At 45.9% G+C, this 19,282-nt stretch overlaps 1 protein-coding gene across 1 annotated transcript in view; it reads right to left on the reverse strand.

Moving 5' to 3' along the window:
* Positions 1 to 19,282, reverse strand: part of TGM5 (transglutaminase 5) — a 30,084-nt gene that overhangs the window by 9,141 nt on the left and 1,661 nt on the right. Inside the window, exons 3-5 of the mRNA XM_075532297.1 lie at positions 18,316 to 18,434; positions 13,833 to 13,961; positions 13,113 to 13,290 (exon numbers count right to left, since the gene is read on the reverse strand). Coding sequence (XP_075388412.1) covers positions 13,113 to 13,290; positions 13,833 to 13,961; positions 18,316 to 18,434 — 426 coding nt within the window. The remainder of the gene's footprint in view (positions 1 to 13,112; positions 13,291 to 13,832; positions 13,962 to 18,315; positions 18,435 to 19,282) is intronic.

A 19,282-nucleotide genomic window follows, 5' to 3' on the forward strand; every position in this document is an offset into this window, starting at 1 on the left:
AGATTACAGCCAGGAAACCCAGGAGGCAGGTCTATTCTGTCACGTAGGGTGGCTAGGTGTTGGAATGAATGTTCTGGCACCTAACAATGACAGCTTCCTCTGGACAACTGCACAGCATCCCTCTCTGAAAGGTGAACAAGCAGAGGCTAAGAAGAACGTGTTCGTTTGATCGAGGTCACACAGCTAGTAAGTGGCAGAGTTGTCATTCAAATCCTGACCTCCCTGCTACATCTTCACCCTGAGTACTCAGTCCACATCTGAGGATTGTGCCCCATTCAGCATTTTAGCATCTTGCCTTCACTGCACGTCCCAAGCATTTTTCTTGTCGTTATCAAATGTCCCTCAAAGCTTCCACCGGCGGTGATTTCTAGTTGGCTTGCAGTTCTTTTTCTCCTGTCGTGAACATGTGGTGAGGACTATCTTTGTAACTGAATCGTTATTTCCTTCTAACCTATTCCAAGAGGTCAAATGACGAAGGTAAAAGACACATCTATTTCTAAGGGTTCCTCATGCACACTACTGTCATGCGGTTTGGTTTTACACATTTACCATTTTTTAGTTTAAATAGTTATACTAAACATTTGATTGCTTATAAGCATTTAGCACCACCCCCCACTTTTTAATTGTGGCAAACAGATAGGCAAAGAAACATTTTCCACTTAGCATTTTCATATGTGCAATTCAGTGACATGGATTATACTGTTTAATCATCAACATTCTTCTTCTTTGGCACAAAGCTTCTCCAGGCGGGGACACACCCCTGCATGAAGTCCAGGACTGGGAGGAAAGAAGCAGGAAGGGAAATGGTGAACTCTCAAGTGGCAGGTCTGGACAAGGCCAAGGAACTAGGGCAGAGAGTGGGCAGAGCTGGCAAGTGGAAGTAGGTGGAGGTGACACAGGACAGCCTAGAGGTGATGGTGAAGGTGAAAAAGCAGCCACTGAGGTTGAAATGAGGCATTTTGGCCATCTGTATGGGCACAGGATGGTGGATGACATGCATGGTAACAAGAGAACATGCCAAGCGGGGGTGGCAGGGAGGTCAAGGAGCAAGCACGCTTCCATTCTTCACCCCAACTTAGGTATGAATTCACTGAAAGCCACTTAAAATGTCAGTGGTAGGGTCACGCCTGCTAACAAACCTTAGCAGGGCACTGTTCATCCTAAACCCAAACCAACCCCACTCTCATTGAGTTGATTCCAATTCGTAGCAACCCAACAGGACAGGGTAGAAGTGCACCTGTGGTTTCTTAGGCTGTCAATCTTGATGGGAGCAGAGAGCACATCTTTCTCCCGAGTGCAGACCTGCTACCCCATCAGGACTCCTTTTCCCACCCGCGCACAGGGAATTGGCTCCATAGCCCTTTAAACTGGTCTCTTTAGCCAGCTCGTGTTGCTTGTAGTGATTTATGAGTCTGTCGTCCTGAGAGCGGGTACTGTTCAATATCCACCTTTATTGTTAGAAAGCCATTCGCAGTACAGGCCAGGCCTATTGCAGATCCTTGGTGCATCTCTGCTAGTGGCTGAGAAGGAGCAATTTCTCACTCATCTTTTACCCATTCTGGTGCTTTCCAATGTGAGCAAAGCAGTGCGCTAGTGGTGAATGCCACGCTTTGGGTAACAAACTTGACTGTCAGTGGAACCTCAGTTTTGAGGGAGGATAAATTTGTATCGAAGGAGCCTCAATTTACTATTGTCGTTGGGCATAGGGGACAGCTTGTCATCGGGGAACAGAATGAATCGGCAGAGGGGCAAGAAGGGTTTCTTACCTCGAAGGCTTAAGCTTCAACATCCTACCAAGAGAGTGATCAAGCCTGTACAGCCCAAATCCTACATCTATACATGTTTAAAGGGGCCTTGCTCCCTTTTATCCTTCTTATGCTACATTCCCCTAAAGACCTCGTCTTGGAATTCAAGTTTTACTTCTGATTCGAAAGACCTCGTCTTGGAATTCAAGTCTTACTTCTGAGTCGACGACTCCTAAATTTAACTCTTGAAGCTGAGACTTCACTGTCATGAATCACATTCCCAGCTGAACTTGTTTTTCAGTCTAAACCAGCACCTCTTCCATTCCAGCCAACCACATTATCACTGTTGTGGGTGTCAGGCCTGGTGCCAAGCACTGTGCCGATATTATTTCCCGTAATCCTCTTAGCAACACCATGATTACCTTCACTTTAAAGATGAGAAACCTGGCACTTAGGTGGAGGTCACATGGCAGAAGGTGGGATGCCAGGGCAGGCCTTGGGTTCACGTTTCTCTGATCGCAAAGCTTTTACCTACCAGGTACCACCAGGCCTCCAGGAAGTAGCCTTCGGGAATTTTCCCTCTGTGAGGTTCCCCCAACAACTCCAGGCCACACTCATCTCCTTTCTCATGCTCTCATAATCCCACTGACCTGTGTCACACATTTCCTCCCTGGACTGAGTTCTCTATGATTTCATATACGTCTTTTGGCTGATGAATTATACTACAAATCCCTAAAGAAAAGTCCATACCAAATATGCTTCTCACATTCCTTCATTTGAGCACCAGGATGCACTTGGAGCAGATGCTCATTAAATTCCTATTGAGGTGAATTTGCCCTCTGGGAACGAAGGTTCCACAGACGAACGATCCTGGTAACTCAGTCTGCTGGAGGATGGAGACTCATGGATACGTGTGTGAGGGTTGATCCCCTCGTACACTTGAAACCCATAAGAGGCCCATATGCTTGTGTGCATGTACACACATGCCTGTACACTCATGCAAGGATGCTTGGCCAAAGGTGGCCAAAGTGAGGAGAGGTCTGCCGAGTTCACTCAGCCAGTCAACCTTCATTTCACACATGTCCGGCTCTGCTTTGGACTGGAAACAAACCCGCACACAAAGCCAATCACTGTGGAGTTGGTTCAGATTTATGACAACTCCATGCATTTAGTGTTGCATTGTCCTCCGCAGGGTTTCCAAGGTTGTGAACGGTCACAGGCGGGTTCCCAGGCCTTTCTTTGAAGGTCATTTCTGGATGGGGTTGACCTGCCAACCTTTCACTGAAGAGTTGAGCACTTAACGTGGGGACTCTTGCTAAGAACCAGGCACTGAGTTAAATATCTGGGATATAAAAATGAAAAGGCATCACTGTCATAAAAGAGCACAATTTTAGCTGGTAACTGGTGATGGAGACTGTCCTGAGAGTGACAAGTGCGTCTCTAATTCAATATTGTGCTGGCAGTCTTAGCGAGAGCTTTTAGGTAAGAGAGATACATGAAAGGAATTCAAGTTGGCATAGAGGCAATTCTATTTGCACAGACTCAGCTAGAGAATTACTGGAACTGATGGAAAGCTTCAGCCGAGTGGCAGGGTACAAGACCAACATACAAAAGTCAGTAGGAGTCCTTTATATAAACAGAGAACTCTGAAGAGGAAATCAGGAAAACAGTACCAGTTGTAACACCCTCCCTCCCTCAAACCATTGCCACCTGGCCAATGCTAACTCCTAGCCATGCTACACAGGGCTTCTGAGACTGCACATCTTTACAGGAACAGACAACCTCACCTTTCTTCCACGAGGCACCTTGTGGGTTTGAACTACTGACCTTATGGTTCATACCCTAATGCCAAACCCACGGTGCCTTCAGGGCTTCACCATTTACAATGGCCACCCCAAAGATGAGACACTTAGGACTAATAAAATGATATCAATTCAGATACCAATAGTATTCTTTCAAAAAATGGAAAAACAAATCATCAACTTTCTATGGAAAGGAAAGAAACTCTCCCTAGAGAAGCAAAGCAGATGGTCTTACACTTCCCAACCTTAAAACCTGCTGCCCAGCCATGGCTGTGAACATAGTCTGCTACTAATACAAAGACACATAGACCAAGGGACCGAAACTGAGAAGCCAGGCGTAAATCTACCCACCTACAGAGAGCTGATCTTTAGCAAAGAGCTGAAACTCATTAGCTGAGGGAAGAGGTAGTCCGTTTGACAAATGGTGCTGGCCAAATTGGATATCTGTTTACAGAAAAATGAAACAGGACCCCTATCTCTCACCATACACAAACATAAACTCAAGATGGATCAGACTTCAACATAAAACCAAGAACAATAAAGAGCACTACAAAAAAATAGAGACAAACTGAGGGTATCTAAAACAGGGTACAGATCTCAAACCTAACTGAAAAGACAAAGAGGACAAGGCAAGCTAGGTAACTGGACCTCTTAAACACAGACATTGATGTACATCTAGCAATTTCACCAAAAGAGTAAAAAGGAAATCACAGATTGGGGAAAATTGTGGCAAATACGTATCAGACAAGGGACTAATCTGTAACATTTATAGAAAACCTCAGTACTTCGATTAGAAAAAGCCAGACAATTCATTAAAAAAATGGGTAGAGGACATGAACAGACACTTCACTAAAGAAGGCATGCAGGCAGCCGACAATCATGCGAAGACATGCCCGAGACCATGAGTCATTTGAGACATGCAAAGTAAAACAACAGTGAAATGTCATCTCATCCCGGAATCAATAGCAAAGTGAAAAAGAAAGAAAACACCGGCTGACCAGGGGGCGGCGAGATTGTAAAACAGTGCAACCACTGTGGGAAAGGACAGGGTGCTTTCTTTAAGAGCTGGAAATAGAGCTCTCCCCCCAGAAGAATTTATTTTAGAGGACGGCACTGAATCTGCAGCTCCGGGAGAGGGACATATCTGATCGGAGCACACGGGAGCAGATGAAGGGGGAGGAGGAGAGAGTGGAGCACATCCTGGCCCACCAGGCTTGAGGACAATAATTCCACTCAGAGCAGCCAATCCATAAAGAAGATCATGTGGCCGGCCCCACTGTGAGACATGACATCACTCACTGACCCATAGCCCTATAGAGAACAACACCGGAGACACAGTGTGGGAATCGTGCCCTTTCTGATCCTGCTACAATGAGGTAAAACACTAAGGGGGTGCAATAGAAAGCAAGGGAATGGAGTGGTGAGGTCCCCAGGGAATGCCAAAGGTGAACTTTGGGGCCAGGGCTTCAGACTGGACTGGAAAACACTCCTAAAGGACAACAAACAGTCCTTAACTAACTACAAGCTTTTCTTTCTTGTTTTGTTTTGTTGTCATTGGTTTATTGTTGTTGTTTTGTTGTATAATGTTGCTCGGTTTTGCTGTGTCTTGTTATTGTGCATGTTATTATCTCCGCAGGTCTGTCTAAATAAGATAGACTGGACAAATAATCTGGAGAGAACAATGGGACCGACAGTTCTGGGGAGACATGGAAGAGGGGGAGGTAGGGAAAAGGTAGTGGTGTTAACAAACTCAGGGGTAAGGGAACAACAAATGATCCAAATCGGTGATGAGGAGGGTGTAGGAGGCATGGTAGGGCATGATCAAGGGTAATGTAACCAAGAGGAATTACTGAAACCCAAATGAAGACTGAGCATGATAGTGGGACAAAAGTCAAAGGAAATAGAGGAAAGAGCTAGGAGGCAAAGGGCATTTATAGAGGTCTAAATACAGGCATGTACATATGTAAATATATTTATGTATGAGGATGGGGAAATAGATCTATGTGCATATATTTGCAGGTTTAGTATTAAGGTAGCAGAAGGACATTGGGCCTCCACTCAAATACTCCCACAATGCAAGAATACTTTGTTCTATTAAACTGGAATTCTATGATGCTCACCTTCCTGACACAATCACTGAAGACAAAGCGGGTGAATAAGCAAATGTGGTGAAGAAAGCTGATGGTGCCCGGATATCAAAAGAGATAGCATCTGGGGTCTTAAAGGCTTGAAGGTAAATAAGCGGCCATCTAGCTCAGAAGCAACAAAGCCCACATGGAAGAAGCACACCAGCCTGTGCGATCACGAGTTGTTGAAGGGATCAGTTATCAGGCATCATCAGAACAAAAAAAAACCATATCATGGTAAATGAGGAGGGGACTGTGGAGTAGAGACCCAAAGTCCATTTGTAGGCCACTGGACATCCCCTTACAGAAGGGTCTCAGGGAGGAGATGAGCCAGTCAGGGTGCAGTGTAGCAACAATGAAACATACAACTTTCCTCTAGTTCCTAAATGCTTCTCCTCCCCCACCCCCCGCCCCCACTGCCATGATCCGAATCCTACCTTGCAAGTCTGACTAGACCAGAGGATGTACACTGGTACAGATAGGAACTGGAAACACAGGGAAGCCAGGGTGGATGATCCCTTCAGGACCAGTGCTGAGAGTGGCGATACTAGGAGGTTAGAGGGAGGGTGGGTTGGAAAGGGGGAACTGATTACAAGGATCTACATGTGACCTCCTCCCTGGGGGATGGACAACAGAAAAGTGGGTGCCGGGAGACGTCGAACAGGGAAAGATATGACAAAATAATAATTTATAAATTATCAAGCATTTATGAGGGAGGGGGGAGCGGCAAGGGAGGGGGAAAAATGAGGAGCTGATGCCAGGGGCTTAGGTGGAGAGCAAATGTTTTGAGAACGATGAGGGCAATTAATGGACAAATGTGCTTTACACAATTGATGTATGTGTGGATTGTGATAAGAGTTGTATGAACCCCTAATAAAATGATTTTTTTTCAAGTTAGAAATAGAAATACCACGTGACTCAGCAATCCCACCACTTAGATATCCTGGAGAAACAGGAGCCACAATGTGAATAAGCACTGGGACCCCCATGTTCACCTCAGCATTACTCACAAGAGCAAAATGATGGAAACAACCTAAGGACTTATCAACCGCAGAATGGATAAACAATCCATGGCTCGTCTACATAATGGAATACTATGCAATACTGCAGGGTAACGATGAATCTGTGAAACCCCTCTAAATATGGCTGAGCCTGCGGACCTTATGCTGACTGAAAGCAGCCCAGCCTACAAGGACAGATATTGTATAAGAACACTATTGTAAAAAGTGAAGAAAAGGTTTTCACACTAAAAGAAGCACTCTTTGATGGTTACTTGGTGTGGGAGGGGGGAGGAAGGAAACCTACTGGCTAATGAGCAGTGTTCCCTTGAGTGATGGGGAAGGCAATAGACAATAGAGTGAGGATGTGAAAAATGATGGAGGCAAGAGAAGACTCGGGAGGAGTGTAAGAGATCGAGGCAATAGAGGTAAATACTGCTATGTACACAATCCTGCAATAATAATGATCTGCAAGTAGATACCCAGATACACATAAAGGGTGTGGGAGGGAAAATGGGAGAATACTCATAAATATGAATAGTTTTTAGAGCGGATATTTGCACTTGTACTTTTGTTGCAAATTTAATCATGAACATGATAGAGCATACACAGGGGGCAACGTTCGGAAAACTTGTTAGATATAAGCAAACACTTTGAGGGGATTTGTCACTGGGCCTGGGAGATCATGATCATGGTCTTGGGTGACACCAAGGTCAATTGGCATAGCATGTTCCACAAAGACAATGTTTTACATCTTATTTGCTGGGTAGTGACTGGGGTCTTAAAGGCTTGTGAGTGGCCATTTAAGGTGCAATTATTTATCTCTCTTAGCCCAAAGGAAAGAAAGAGGAGGGAACTTGAAGCTGGATAAACACAATTAGTCTAGTGGACTAATGGGCCAGATTAGAATCAATCTCCATGACCTTGAGACTAAAAGACCTAGATGGTGCCCAGCTACCACTACCAACTGCTCTGAAAGGGGTCACATTAGAAGACGCTGGACAAAGTGGTAGGAAAGCGTGGAATAAAACTCAACATCATAAAAAACCAGACATACTGGTCAGATAGAGACTGGTGGACATCCCAAGGCTACGGCCCTTTGTCACCCTTCGGTCAGGTCTGGAAGTTAAATCCTCCCCATGGCTCAGTCTCACCGGAGCCATCAAGAGGTCCATCAGGAGAAGGACAACACTAGAATGGTGCACTGGCCTCGAGCAATCAACAATCTCAGATCAAGTGGGCAGCATGTGGCCAGGATCCATTCTGGAAGGGTTGGGAAAGAAAGAAGAATGGAAACAGGACACACTGGGAAGACATGGCGGCACATTGTGGGGACTGCAATCAGTGGGATGAAACAGAACGCCTATCAATGGCTGAATGAAAAACCGATCTGCTCGTAAACCTCCGCTCAATTGACAAAATACAACAGAAACCCAACAAGCAAAACAAACCCCTATGAGTGTGTTTTTGAGACTTGTCATGAAGTCTTCCAAGTGGTTCTTTTTCTCCTCGGGTGGAAACATGGCTCCAATTTCAAAAGAGAAGCCAGTGGAAAGTTAGAACTCAGTTCATTGACACACACTCAATTGGCTTTGCTGCTGCATTTCTGTAGCTTATGTTGAATGATACCGTCAATGCTCCAGCTAACAGAGTCAAATAATTTAATTTAAATGTGATTTCTATCATCTTTAATTTCCCCTTGGATTCAGTAGGTTCCCAAGTGGTAAAACACAGCACCTACTCCACCTCTTCCCAGGCCTTAGTTGTCCCCCACAGCCAGGAGATAGTTATATTAACCTGACCTTTCAGGTAAGTCATTCCTATGCCATATGGCTTATGACTGGTCTCTCTCCTCTGTGAGCAAATAAAATAATACATGCTTATGATAATCACTGTACGAGCCCCCAATAAAATGATTTTTTTTAAGATATGAAAATAATAATCTATAACTTATCAAGGGTTCATGAGGGAAGGTGGGGAGGGAGGGGGAAGAAATGGGCAGCTGATATCAGGGGCTCAAGTAGGGAGGGAATGCTTTGAAAATGATGATGGCAGCATGTGTGCAAATGTGCTTGACACACGGGACAAATCTATGGATTGTGATGAGATGTAATAGCCCCCAATAAACATATTTAAATAAATACAACATATCCCCCCCAAATAAACAAACAAATAAAATAGTCCATGCTTCTTTAAGAATATCTTAATCAAATATTCAATGGAGCCCCAGAGGTAGAAGACAAAGCAGAACCAGACTAAAAATAATCATTAGCCCTTATGTAAGACTATGTGTTAGACAATTTTCTAAGTGCTACCCATATTATTAACCAACCACCCTCGGAAGAAAACTGTGGACAGTCGTCACTCTTCCATGAATCAGTGGAGAATCCCAGTAGACTTTGGGGCAAGCCAAGGCATTGCACAGAGGAGGCTTTGAACTGGGATCTGAAGAAGGGGGGACACGGAAATCCAGCTGTTGCCCAGGCTTTGGTCAGGATTCTCTGTGCATTAATGGTTCAGCAAAAACAGCAAGAACTGGGGACAGTTACATGCTTTTCAGAGGCCCTACATATTTGAGTTAGAAAAAACCTGAGTGAACAATTAGGCCAGGGGTTTTCAAAAAATTTTAAGCAGAGATCCCTCTATGCAAGCCAAGTCATAAATGTGGACCCAGAACATAAAGGACAGACCTACAAGTGGGGCTGCTGTGGTAAGGGCAGGGCGCAGTCCGAGCCAGGCTACTTTCCACCTCTCTCCGTCCCCATAGTGTCGATCCCATTTTACAGTGGAGATACATCCCAGACTGCTCACAACCACACCTTGAACTTTTCCACCCTTCAGCCATTCCTCTCTCCCTGTTCCCCTCCCCATTTGCTCCCTGCAATTATGGGAAAGAGCTCTAAACACATTCTCAGGATGCCTAGCTTTAAAAAACAGCTTTCCGGCCCTCTCTCTGTTTCTCTGCCACCCCGAGTGTGGTGGTGCTCCGACTTCACCATGTCGTCTCATAAGACTTTCAGGATTAAGAGATTCCTGGCCAAGAAACAGAAGCAGAATCGGCCCATTCCCCAATGGATTCGAATGAAAACCGGTAATAAAATCAGGTACAACTCCAAGAGAAGACATTGGAGAAGAACCAAGCTGGGCTGTAAGGAGCCCCCTAACGGGTGGCACGCATGGCCGCATTTTCCCAGGCTCAAATTTTGTCCCCATCTGATGACTTGAACTTCTATTGGCAAATAATCTGGTTTATTCCTTGGTTTTTTGCTTCCTAGTCAAGTTTAACAATAAATGATGTAAGACTGTTGGTGTGGAAAAAATATAGCTTTCTGGATATATATTCTGATAAACATATATAAGGAGGCTTCGTGGTGTAGTGAAAACCCTGCTTATTGAAAAGTCTGCAATTTGAATCCAGCATCCACTCCAGGAGAGAGAGATAGTTCAATTTGTTTCCATAAAGATTTCCAGCCTTGGAAACCTATGGGGCAGTCCCACTCTGTCCTGGTACATATGAGGGCTGGAGGTACAGGGAATCCAGGGTGGATGATACCTTCAGGACCAAGGGTGTGAGGGACGATGCTGGGAGAGTGGAGGGTGAGTGGGTTGGAAAGGGGGAACTGATTACAAGGATCCACATGTGACCTCTTCCCTGGGAGAGGGACAGCAGAGAAGGGGGGAAGGGAGACTCCGGATAGGGCAAGATATGACAAAACAACAATGTATAAATTACCAAGGGCATACGAGGGAGGGGGGAATGGGGAGGGAGGGGGAAAAAAAGAGGACCTGATGCAAGGGGCTTAAGTGGAGAGCAAATGCCTTGAGAATGATTGGGGCAGGGAATGTATGGATGTGCTTTATACAATTGATGTATGTATATGTATGGATGGTGATAAGAGTTGTAAGGGTCCCTAATTAAATGTAAAAAAAGAAAAGAGGAGAAAAAAATGATTAGGGCAAAGACTGTACAGATGTGCTTTATACAATTGATGTATGTATATGTATGAACTGTGATAAGAATTGTATGAGCCCCTAATAAATTGTTAAAATTTAAAACAAAACAAAATAAAACAAAAAAAAAGAAGTCAGAAGGGACTTGATGGGTTTGGCTTGGTTTTACTGATATAAAACTACATGCCACAAAATTAACCCTTTCAGAGTATACAAAGCCCAAACCCAAACTCACTGCCATCGAGTCAATGCTGACTCATAGTGGCCACCCCGTGGGATTCCAAGACTGTAACTATTTACAACAGTAGAGAGCCCAGTCTTTCGCCCTTGGAGCTGCTGGTGGTTTCGAACTGCAGACCATGAGGATCACAGCGCAATGCATAACCACTACACCACCAGAGTTCCTTTAGAGTGTACAATTCAGTGTTGTTTAGTACATCGCAGGTTGTGCAACAATCAACAATCACAATACCCTAATTCCAGAACATGTTTATGACTCTAGAAAGAAACTCTGTACTCGTGAGCAGTCACGCCCAGTCCCCCTTTCTCTGAGCCCCTAGTCTCTGTTTCTGCGGATTGGCCTATTATGGACATTTTATGTATAAATGAATCAGACAATGTGGCCTTTGGATGCCCGGATTTGGGGAGAATTTTCAGGTAATATAATACAGCGTTCCTCTCTGTTTTCTGTATAGCATGAGGCATCTAGACTATCTTACAAGCCTCATAAGTGCTGACGGGTCTACCTCTGTCACAAGGAGTGGCCAGTCAGGACAGGACAAGAAAACCCCAATACCCTAAGGTTTCACAGCAGCTAACCTGAGCACAGGAAAGCAGCTAGGGATTTTGCTGTAACATCTGTATAACAGCCAACTAAATGAATGTCAACGTTCAGCCAATGCAAACCATATCCCTACCTTTGATACACAAGGGTCTCTCTTGGTGATTGTTTTCTTAGTAAGCCAGACTTACTATGTATGGACACTGGGTGACCCTGAGGGCAGGAGAATGTACTTCCAGGTCAGACAAGAATCACTTGGTTATTCAGGTTTCTTAGCTGGAAGATGCCAGTCATGAGATCGACTCTGCAGGTGGTTATGAGGATTGGGAATAATAAGTGCATCATGTGTACCTAGGAGTCTTTGTGGTGTAGTGGTTACGAGTTGGGCTGCAATCCTCATGGTTGGCAGTTCAAAACCACCAGCAGCTCTGCAGAAGAAAGACAGGATGATCTACTCCTGTAGAAAGTTAGTCTCAGAATCCCACAGGATTCCCAATGCTATAAGTCAGCATTGACTCGGTGGCAGTGAGTTTGGTGAGTGTGTACCTGGAGTCTATGGAGTGTTGTATAAATGACTAGCTCTGGTAGTTAGGTGGTATAGCTTAGTGGTAAGCCTGTGGAGACAGCCAGACCTGGATGTGAGCACAGGCCCCAGGCTGACAAGCAGAGTGCCCGACCCCACAGAAGTCCTCAATAACCGGAAGCGATTGCCATTGCGAAAGAATGGTGATGGACGTGCTGTAAGAGTTACCCGAGGTGAAGGAGTTGGAATACATCATTAACTGGGACTCTGGTGGAGGACAGAGGCTGAGTCTTCCTCATCTTTGAATCCCAGAGTTTGGGGAGTACAGTGCGGGGCACAGAGGAGGGACTCAGGAGTGTAGTTGGATGGATGAATGCATGTGCTTCTCAATTCTATATAGTTTTCACTAGAACACGCAGTGGCCCTTTTAAGGCCGGTGTTGTTGGAGCGGCACTTGGAAAGGACCAGAGTTAACCAAATTTGTCGAACTTTTTGCTTCCCAGGACACTAAACTGATAAACATTTTCAATAATCTACTCTGTTGCAGATTCTCCGTCCCCTGGCTCTACCAGTCTCTCATCACCCAGTTCTAGAGAACCACACCCACCCAGCATCATATCCCTCTCCTCCTCCTCCTCCTCCTCCTCCTCCTCCACACACACACACACACACACACACACACACACACACACACACACACTCATGTAGCATCCATTCCCTCTCTCAACAGCCTCTTTCCTACCCCCAGCCCCTAACTCCTTGGCCTAAATCAGGCTTGCCCAGAAACTGGTGACGACTCCAAATTCATTCATCTTCTAGGCCAGACTCACGTTTTCCTCCCCCATGGATAACATCAGTTAGTCTGTCCACTCTCTGTGCCCTAGAAGCACATTTGTAGGTTTCCTAATTACTTGGCCTCTCATCTCCTTCCTAGCTTGGACCTGGGAAGTTCCCAGTACGGCACTGAAAAATATTCCATTGGGTTGGCCAACCTCAGAAAAGGGGGAGGACACCAGGTCCCAAGGGCACAAGGAGGGGACACTGTAGCTGGAAAGGGCTTCCCTCCAAAACGTCCCTTGGTAGGAACCGGATACAGCTGGTGTGCGAATGGCCTGGAAGAGCTAGTCCATGAACTGTTGGCATCTTTTCCGTGGGACTATGTCCACTGCTGGGCAGGGCTTCCTACCTGTGCACATAACAGCAGCAAAGACCCAGCACTGGCCGTAGCGTACCGGCTGGCAGCCCAGGGCATGCCACTGTTTCAAGATGGCCACACTGCCGTTCCACTCGGCAGGGTTGATGCCGTCTGAGTAATTCTCGCTCCAGTTTCCGTTGAGGACGCCATTGTCATCGTTGCTGTTGATCTGCAGAACAGCCACATAGTGAAGCATGAGAAGCAGGCTTCTCCCCGACAAGATGCCATCTGTGGCTCATTTGGAAGGCCCAGGAGCCTGAGACCCGGAGCAGACCTGGAAACCTGAGTTTTACCTGGCAACTTTCAGGTCTGATGGGGCCTGGCTATCGCGACCCGGGCTCCTCTATTGATTGGTCTATGACTTTGTTTCTATCCACCAGCCACACCCCAACCTCCCAGCTGGAGCTCGCCTCTGAGAACTTTTAAAACTTCAGAACCAAGGAACTCCAGAAGCAGCTAGACCATGTCCCAAACTGAAGCTCCACAGAGTCCTTCCCGTCAAATCTGGAGGGTTTAGTTTAGAGCTAGTTTAGAGCTCAGTTGGAAAAGGCTGTTTCACCTACATTCTGGTGTCAGTTTTATGCCAAAGTGACGGGGCAAGAGGGTCCCCTGCCTCTTGACTCTTCAAAACCCCTTGCAGGAGCCAGGGGAGCTAAACCGTGGGTAGGCGGGGCTCCCCCTGCAGATGTCCCTCCCTCCCCTGGGCCTCACCATGGCGCACACCACCCTGCTGATATAGACGGCACTTCCTCGGAGCACACAGTCTGTGGCTGGGTCGATCTGGAAGTTCAGGCTCTTGTCTAAAAGCTCCAGGCAGATGTCGATGATGTTTTCTTCAAACTGAGGAGAGACAGATGCCAAGAGGTGATATGCCTGTCCCCGGCACATGGGGGTACGTGAATAAACAAATGACTCACCTTGCCCAGCTTTCTGATGACGCAGGCTCACGAAATTCAGATTCATTCGGGAGATAAGTGTGCTAAACAGAAGGGCTGTCAGTTGCATCTCTGGCAGATGCAGGACTTCAAAGCTCGGGGCCATGGCTCCCTGGTTTATGAAACCTGCAAGCCACCCCCCTCTCCTTTCCCCCTTGATTTATTTATTTTACTCTGTGCTTGTGTGTATTATTTTATTGGGGGCTATTACAAATCTTATAACAATTCATCATTCAATTTTATTAAGCACATTGGCACATATGTTGCCATCATCATTTCCAAAACAGTTTCTTTGGTGTCGGCTCCTCTCTTTCTGCCCCCGCCTGCCCCTCCCGTTTATTTTGAAGTAACGCGGCTGCTGTTGGTTCCGTTTTCCCACAGCCTGACTGTTTCTCCCTCTCCTCTCTGCAACCTCTCACTCCTGGAGCCCTGAGATGTTGTCTTTGCGTTTGTTTTTTAATCAAAAACAATTTTATTGCATATAATTAACATATTATAAATTCAATATTTTAAACATATTGAAGAGGTGTGTAATCATTATCACCATCAACTGTAGAACAGTTTCATCTTTCTTGTACTTCTTATTCGCTCCTTATGCCCCATCACTCCTACATAACCCCATGAAGCTATTAATCCAATTACTGTCCCTACAGATTTACCTATCCCAGAGTTCATGTCAAGAAATATTTTATATAAACATATGAAACAAAAGACAGAAAATATAACAAAAATTACACCACTACTAAAAAATGATAATATAAAATAATAAAAATTACAACAAATTTAAAATGGATCAAAAGGGAGAACAAGTGATAAAGTGTGAAATTTTAACTTAGCTACATCCTCATTTTCCCATGCACTCTGTCTGAAAGCCTTGGTCAATGGTCAGAGGGGATTCACCAGAACCTAACCCAAGTGGGGACACTGAAAATGGATTTGGGACTTTAGCTGTCATGTCTGCCTTCTGCCAACTGGATGCTCAGAATATAAGCTCTTATACAGTTCCCATCTCTGGTCTTGAATCTTACTATTTACAGTCCTTGGATCACACAGGCTGGTGTGCCTCTTCTGCGTCGGCTTAGCTGCCACCTCACTTAGATGATTGCTTGTTAAAAGGCAACTCTTAAAGACACCCTGGGATATTCTTGCTGAAACCATATTGTCTCATCTTCCACCCTCATCTGCTGACCTAGCTCGTGATTGGCAATTATTGCTGAGGTGATGGTGCCAATTTGCCAAGGCACCCATGTTCCATGGGGTTTGGGACTGACTAATTGTGAGTTCTGGAAACGTCCCACCCAAAGCAGGCTAGCTCCTCCTAGCCCTTTGGGCTTGGCATGAGTGCTTCTTCCAGAGAGGCTTTGCCGGAGTCCAAGCCTGGTTTAGCTCCATAGCGTGGGGCATGTCCTTGCCACTCATCCGAACCAGTTACCATGACACAGCTGAGGCCTGCCTTTCCTTCCTGATTCTATGCTCTGCCACTCTCCAGCGCTTTCCCCAGCTCTAGAGCTCAGGCCCGGCACAGTGCCCAGCACACAGACGCCATATATCTTAGCCAAATGAGTGTATTTATTCCCGTATAACACTGGGTTAAAAAGTAATCTGGAAACTTCCCTGACAGTCTGACCAAGTCACTGCCTGCTTAAACTCTCAAAGTCTCTCTATGTCTTAAAGAGCCCAAATTCCAGCCTTTAAAAAATTTTTAAATCATTTTATTGGGGGCTCATACAACTCTTATCACAATCCATACGTACACCAATTGTGTAAAGCACATTTGTACATTCGCTGCCCTCATCATTCTCAAAACATTTGCTCTCCACTTAAGCCCCTGGCATCAGCTCCTCATTTTTCCCTTCTCTCCCTACTCCCCCCTCCCTCATGAACCCTTGATAATTTATAAATTATTATTTTGTGATATCTTGCCCTGTCTGACATCTCCCTTCACCCACTTTTCTGTTGTCCATCCCCCAGGGAGGAGGTTATATATAATTCTTGTAATCAGTTCCCCCTTTCCAACCCTCCCAGTATCGCCACTCTCAACACTGGTCCTGAAGGAATCATCTGCCCTGGATTCCCTGCATTTCCAGTTCCTATCTGTACCAGTGTACATCTGCTGGTCTAGCCAGATTTGTAAGGTAGAATTGGGATTATGATAGTGGTGGGGGGTGGGGGGGGAAGCATTTAGGAAATAGAGGAAAGTTGTGTTTCGTTGTTGCTACACTGCACCCTGACTGGCTCATCTCCTCCCCAAGACCCTTCTGTAAGGGGATGTCCAGTGGCCTACAGATGGGCTTTGGGTCCCCACTCTGTACTCACCCTCATTCACAATGATATGATTTTTTTGTTCTTTGATGCCTGATACCTGAACCCTTCAATACCTCGTGATCACACAGGCTGGTGTGCTTCTTCCATGTGGGCTTTGTTGCTTCTGAGCTAGATGGCCACTTGTTTACCATCAAGCCTTTAAGACCCCAGAGGCTATATCATTTGCTAGCTGGGCACCATCAGCTTTCTTCACCACATTTACTTATGCACCCATTTGTCTTCAGCGATTGTGTCGGGAAGGTGAGCATCATGGAATGCCAGTTTAATAGAACAAAGTGTTCTTGCATTGAGGGAGTACTTGAGTGGAAACTCCAGCCTTCTTGCAAGGCACATGAGACCCTTTCTGATCAGGCCACCCCTTATTCTCCATCCTCTTGTCTCAATGACCCCCACCATCCTTGCTACAGCCGTGTCAGACCCCTGTAACTCTGGTGGCAGGCCATATCATTTCTCCTCTTGCGTTTTTGCCCGAGTCTTCCCTCTGCCTGGTATATCTTTCCATCCTCTCTTCACTTGGGTAGCTCAGTACAGACCCTAACTCTTCTCCCAGGAAGTTTCCCCTCAACACCCCAAGATTCAACCAAGGGTCTCCCCCCGCCCCCCCCCCGCAGACTCTCCAAACCCTCTGTCTGCTTCCCTTCTATGCTCTGGGATGAGGGACAGTTCTCTATTCATTTCTGTATCTCTTACACCCAGTTCCCTGTCTGGTATGAGCTGCTGTGGTTAGGTCTTCCCCTTAGTTTCTGATCCTCTTCTTACCAAGTACTCAATATGCATTTACTGAAGAAGAGGGACTGAGAAAGGAAAGAACCCGGGCTCTCAAAGCAACAGCTGCTGGCTTCTGGTTGTTGCAGATGACAGCGTGCTCCTGTCTGGGCAGTCCTTTTGGTCTCTAATCTGTCCATGGTGAGTGAACAGTTGGGGATACCACCTGGGGGCAGTTGAGACGGCTCTGTCTCATCTTGACTAGAGATACTTCTGGGGAGCAGGCTGGGCCTGAAGACCAGGTGTATCAGCGTTCTATCGGTCAATTCTGGGAGAGGAACCGTATGGAATGGATGCAAGCCACCAGAAGGAGCCCCAGGGCTTCTTAGCCGATCTTCTCCCTCCAGACAGTATTCTGGTGTCAGGGCTCAGCTCAGAGCACCCTCTTTGTTGGCCTAGCTCTGGGCTTCCTGCTATGAACCACGATTTGAGTAAGAGGCAGGCTTTTAAGAAGCAGAACTCACAGAGCACAGAGGTTCGGATGGTGTGATTTTAACAAGGAGATGGTATATTTTACTGTAAGTGAAGAGAAAACAATGCAGAGGAACTCACAGCTGACAGTGGCCTTCGGGTTCTAGTTGCCCACTTTTTGTCATGGTTTTTGTTCTTTTACACAATAGTGTATTGCTTTTTTATATTGAAAAAAAAAACATACGGTCCAAACACAAATAAAAAGGTGATCGTGATTGGGAGGGAAAGGCACTGCCACTCATAGGCCGGCTTTTCTGTATGATATTCAGGGACAAGTGATGAGAGGAATCCGGGTCTCTTCACCTGGGGCAGTGAGGATGAGTGGAGAGAGTGGGATATGGGCCCCCTGGAAGCACACAGTGGACAAACGGGTCAAACACTGTCATTGTCACTGTCATTGCGGTCCCTTTCTTCGTCCCCCTATACTCAGTGGAGGTAGCGAGTGTGTCTTTCTCTGACCTTTGTTTGCCTTAGACCCACCCAGACAATGTCAGCGAAGGATGGCCCTGACCACATCCTACTGGTGCTTCCCTAGCTCCTGTGGTTGCTTTCCATAGCTTCCTAGTTCAATTTAGTTACAATTTGCCAGTAGTTCTAGGTGAAGTTCAAATCCGAGGCACTCTTCCACCACCCTATTCCCATTCCCTGGCCCCCAAGAGCCCATGACACCAAAGGCCACTATCAGGCCCGAAAATCACCTGTCCATAGTTCCAGGGGCATGGACGGATCCAGTTCTTGTTCCCTTGGTAGATGAAGCCGTAATCATTCATGACGTACTCCTGCCTGTGAGGCTCACTGTCCAAATAGACAGCATCCGCTAGCAAGGAAAGTGGAGGTCACAGGGAGAAAAGTCAGCCTGCCTTTCCTGTACCACTCGCATCCCCGGAAGGTCCCATGGAGACTGAGCTCTCGGCCACTCCAAGTGGGAGCTTCAGAAAGATCTACCTTCTACCACACCCGAACACCATCGATGGGCTCCGAAGAAAAAATTTTCCGTTGGTATTTCTTGATTTACAAAATGCATTTAGACCCAGCTTAAGGGTTGAGAATCAGGCTCAGAGAGGCTGACTTTCCAAAAGCACATGTCAAACACAGAGCTGAAACTGGCACAGAGAGCCCCCGAGGCTCTGCAGCACATGCCTTTCCTGCTACGCTGACCTGCTGCTAGAGAGAGAGAATTGGCATTGACCTAGTAGTTATTTCTGAGCGGAACTTAGATGAAGGAAGGCATTTAGGATGTGTGTAAATATTTAGATATTATGCTGTTTATCTGGGTTCTGTTTACAATGCTGAAAAGCGGAAAACAATGTAAATACCCAGTTCCCGGGGACGGGTGGGCACCTTCCTCAGAATTTTCTACAGTGTCAATAGGATGTGGGAAATATGTATGCAGAAAAATATATATATAGTATATTAAGTTCAAATAGGTGACTGAATGCTATCTAAAATATGAGCAGACTTGTATTTAAAAGATATATGTGTATTCACAAAGGTTTTGGAAGCCTGTCCCCAAAGATGTAAATAGAAATAATCCGGGAGTATTTGTTCCCCCTCCCCTTTTGTCCATTACCATTCTCTAGTATTTCTATGATGAATACGTGTTGCTTTTGTGATATAAAAAGGATCTTCTTTAAATGAAAAACAAACAAAGGCTCTGAGAGCAGG

This window comes from Tenrec ecaudatus, chromosome 14, assembly GCF_050624435.1.
Source record: "Tenrec ecaudatus isolate mTenEca1 chromosome 14, mTenEca1.hap1, whole genome shotgun sequence".
In the NCBI taxonomy this organism is placed as follows: domain Eukaryota; kingdom Metazoa; phylum Chordata; class Mammalia; order Afrosoricida; family Tenrecidae; genus Tenrec; species Tenrec ecaudatus.